General features: G+C 17.9%; 1 protein-coding gene across 4 annotated transcripts in view; it reads left to right on the top strand.

The window, feature by feature from the left end:
- Positions 1 to 1149: 1149 nt before the first annotated feature.
- The window catches only part of LOC102676753 (putative phosphatidate phosphatase), a 75602-nt gene continuing 73585 nt past the window's right edge, over positions 1150 to 3166 (top strand). For all 4 annotated transcript variants that reach the window (XM_031514756.1, XM_031514757.1, XM_031514755.1 and 1 more), the window contains exons 1-3: positions 1150 to 1159; positions 1670 to 1683; positions 2240 to 2393. In XM_031514756.1, the coding sequence (XP_031370616.1) occupies positions 2247 to 2393 (147 nt within the window). In that variant the 5' untranslated portion in view covers positions 1150 to 1159; positions 1670 to 1683; positions 2240 to 2246. The remainder of the gene's footprint in view (positions 1160 to 1669; positions 1684 to 2239; positions 2394 to 3166) is intronic.

Below are 3166 nucleotides of genomic sequence, written 5' to 3'. Positions count from 1 at the left end.
CATAATTATATAAAAATATAGTATAGTAAAAAAATATAGTAAAGAAATTTATAAAACATTAAAATTTTTTTAGTGTATAAATAGATGTAATGAAATCTCTAAAACAATAAAAATTAAGATATTATGTGAATAAATTTATATACTTACGAAAAAAAATTAAATAAATATCAAAAAATAAAAATTTCGATGTTATATAATTGCAATTTTATATATTTTGTTTAGTTATATAGTAATAAAAAAAAATAATAAAAAAAATAGAATAATATATAATATACAATGAATAGATTGAATATGAAATAATTAATTATTGAAACAAAAATAAAAAATATAATTAATTCAGTATTCATTATTATTAAGGAAAATATAAGTAATTATTTTGTTATTCCATAAATATTTAAAATCATATTATTATTATATTATAATTCATTATGATAATGAATTATAAGTTTTAATGTAATTTCGAATTAAAATACAATATAATAAAATTGTTCAAATAATATATCAAAAAGTATCAAAAAAATAAAAATATAATTATATTAATATTTTGATACTTTTCGTGATTCATACTTTGACTAATTCAATAACATACTTTCAATTAATATTATGCCGTTTATCATGATATTTGTTTTTTATTTAGAAAGGAAATGAAGTATGTGTCAACGTGATAATTGTTATACAATAAACATATATATACTTTGAATTACAATACCAGCATACGAGTGACAAATTTAGTTACTATTACACGGATTGTCATCGTAATATGATGATGTCTCGTTTGTGTCAAGGACGATATATCGTCACAACGAGCATCATAAATCTCCTTTCTCCTTATACACGTATGATGATACACTTGAATAGATAAATTTATCAAGTTTTTTAGAAAGACATTAATTTGACTAATTTATTTAATTCAATATAACAAATTCAATATAAAATTTATTTAATGTAATAATAATTATATATTGCTATAAAATAAAATTAAAAATAACAATCTTAATAATAATAATAAATTAATTTTATTGTTTTCTAATAAAATATTTCAAATAATTTATTAATCTTATTTTAATAATTTGGAAATTAAGTTTATATATGCTATATTTTCAAATAATTTTTTTTGATTAATATTTTTAAACAAAATAATGTAGATTATATAGATTTTCATAATTTCAGAATTTAATGGAATTTTATATAAAAATAATAACTTATTTATGAAATTCATGATCCTCAAAAACATTTAAATATTTTATCATTAAATATTTTATCATATATTTAATCATATATTTATCATTTTATCATTTTCATTATATATAACAAAACTTAAAACTTTATTTAAAATAAAACTTCATAATATTAATAATAATAATTATTATTATTATAGTTATTAAATTATTAACATAATTTTATCGTAATTAAATCTAATATTATGATTTTGAATCTTTGTATTATATCATATTGTTAAATAGATTTATTTTAATCATTAATTTTTACTTGTCGAGATCTAATCGAATTCAAGATCTCTAATCTAATCTAATTCAAGCTCAAATATAAACGCAATGCTTAATTTTATTACTTAATTGAGTATATAGTAGATAGAATCTCTTCTAGATTTACATTCAGATATATATATCATTATTATATCATGATATATCATATAATGCATGGTATGTAAGTATGTATTTATATACAATTTATTTAATATAAATAACACTATCTTATATTATATCGTACATATTCCAAAAATTTTCCTTATGAAAAAAAATTCTTTACATTTACATATGATTATTTTGAATGGATATCATTTCTTTACATTATAACATTGTAAACATAACTAAAACTTGTACGCGTTCTTGTACAATTTTATATAGTTTTGCGTAGATTTATACAATCCCATGATACTTAATGTTATATTTTTTATATATTATAATTTAAAACACATTTTTGTTTTAAATTCAAAATTTAATATAGAATAATAAATAAATAAAAAAGTAAAATTAAAAATTGTATCAAAATGCATTTTGAAAATGTAAAAGGAAAATGATGCTGTTGAATTTTGCTATTGAATTTAATTTCTAAGTTTTATAAGGAATAGATGTACATGATATATCTGTATAAGAAATATACATATAGATATGTATATAATATGTTATAGTGTTATAATAGTGTATATAGTAGTATTATACTTTTGAGAAAGAAGAGAAACAAATGACAAGTAAAAATTAATTATTTGTTTTATGATTCCAGTGAGCATGACAGTGCTGATGTTCTACCTGTTCGGTAAACCGTACAAACGTGGATTCTTTTGCAATGACGAGTCGTTATATCACCCTTTCCACGACTCTACTGTAACTAGTGCGATGCTCTACGTTATTGGTCTTTTACTTCCTATATGCACGGTGAGTCATCTATAATTTCCAAAAAAAGCATCAAACGATATATATCTTGCCGACGCTATAATTATTTTTCGCGTTTTGCGTTTTGGACGATGTGTTCATTAAATAAGCGAGAAATACCGAGCGTATAAGAAATATTGAAAAGATAAATTTATGGCTTGAAAATAATTGATATTTAATGAATGAATAATATTAAAAATAATCCAATTTTAAGCTGAATTTAATTAAAAGTAATTAAATATTATTTTTATTATAATTTTTAATCTATTTTTTAAATTGAATATCAAATTCATTTTTTCAATATACATATATATGTTTTTTTCATATTTATGTACAAGGTAATTTGATATTTTGTAATGAAATAATGATTTTTTTTGCAAGGCTTTTTCATAATATTAATTTGTTAGTTCATTTTTTTTATTAATTTGTTTTTTATTTTATCGACAATATAAGAAAAAATTTTTTCAATAAATTTTTTTAAGAACATTAAATTCTTAAGTTCATTGATAAGTTTATTATCTATTTTTTTCAGATAATAAAAGTTATATTTAAAAAGTTGGGCAAACAAATATTTAACATTAACAATACAATTTAAAATATTTTAAGATAATTAAATTGTAAATTTTCAAAATTTTTTTAAAAATGAAAAATTATTGATACTTTGATGATTGATCTAAATCAAAATTAATTTTGATATAATTAATATATACAATATTTGCAATGAAAACTTATTCTTTTTAAATTTTATTTTAAATAAATTTTAAACAAATATTTAT

Source organism: Apis dorsata, unplaced genomic scaffold, assembly GCF_000469605.1.
Source record: "Apis dorsata unplaced genomic scaffold, Apis dorsata 1.3 scaffold_1176, whole genome shotgun sequence".
NCBI classification, from domain to species: Eukaryota; Metazoa; Arthropoda; class Insecta; order Hymenoptera; family Apidae; genus Apis; species Apis dorsata.
The sequence above is the reverse complement of the archived record's forward strand: the minus strand, read 5'-3'. Positions and strand labels throughout refer to the sequence as shown.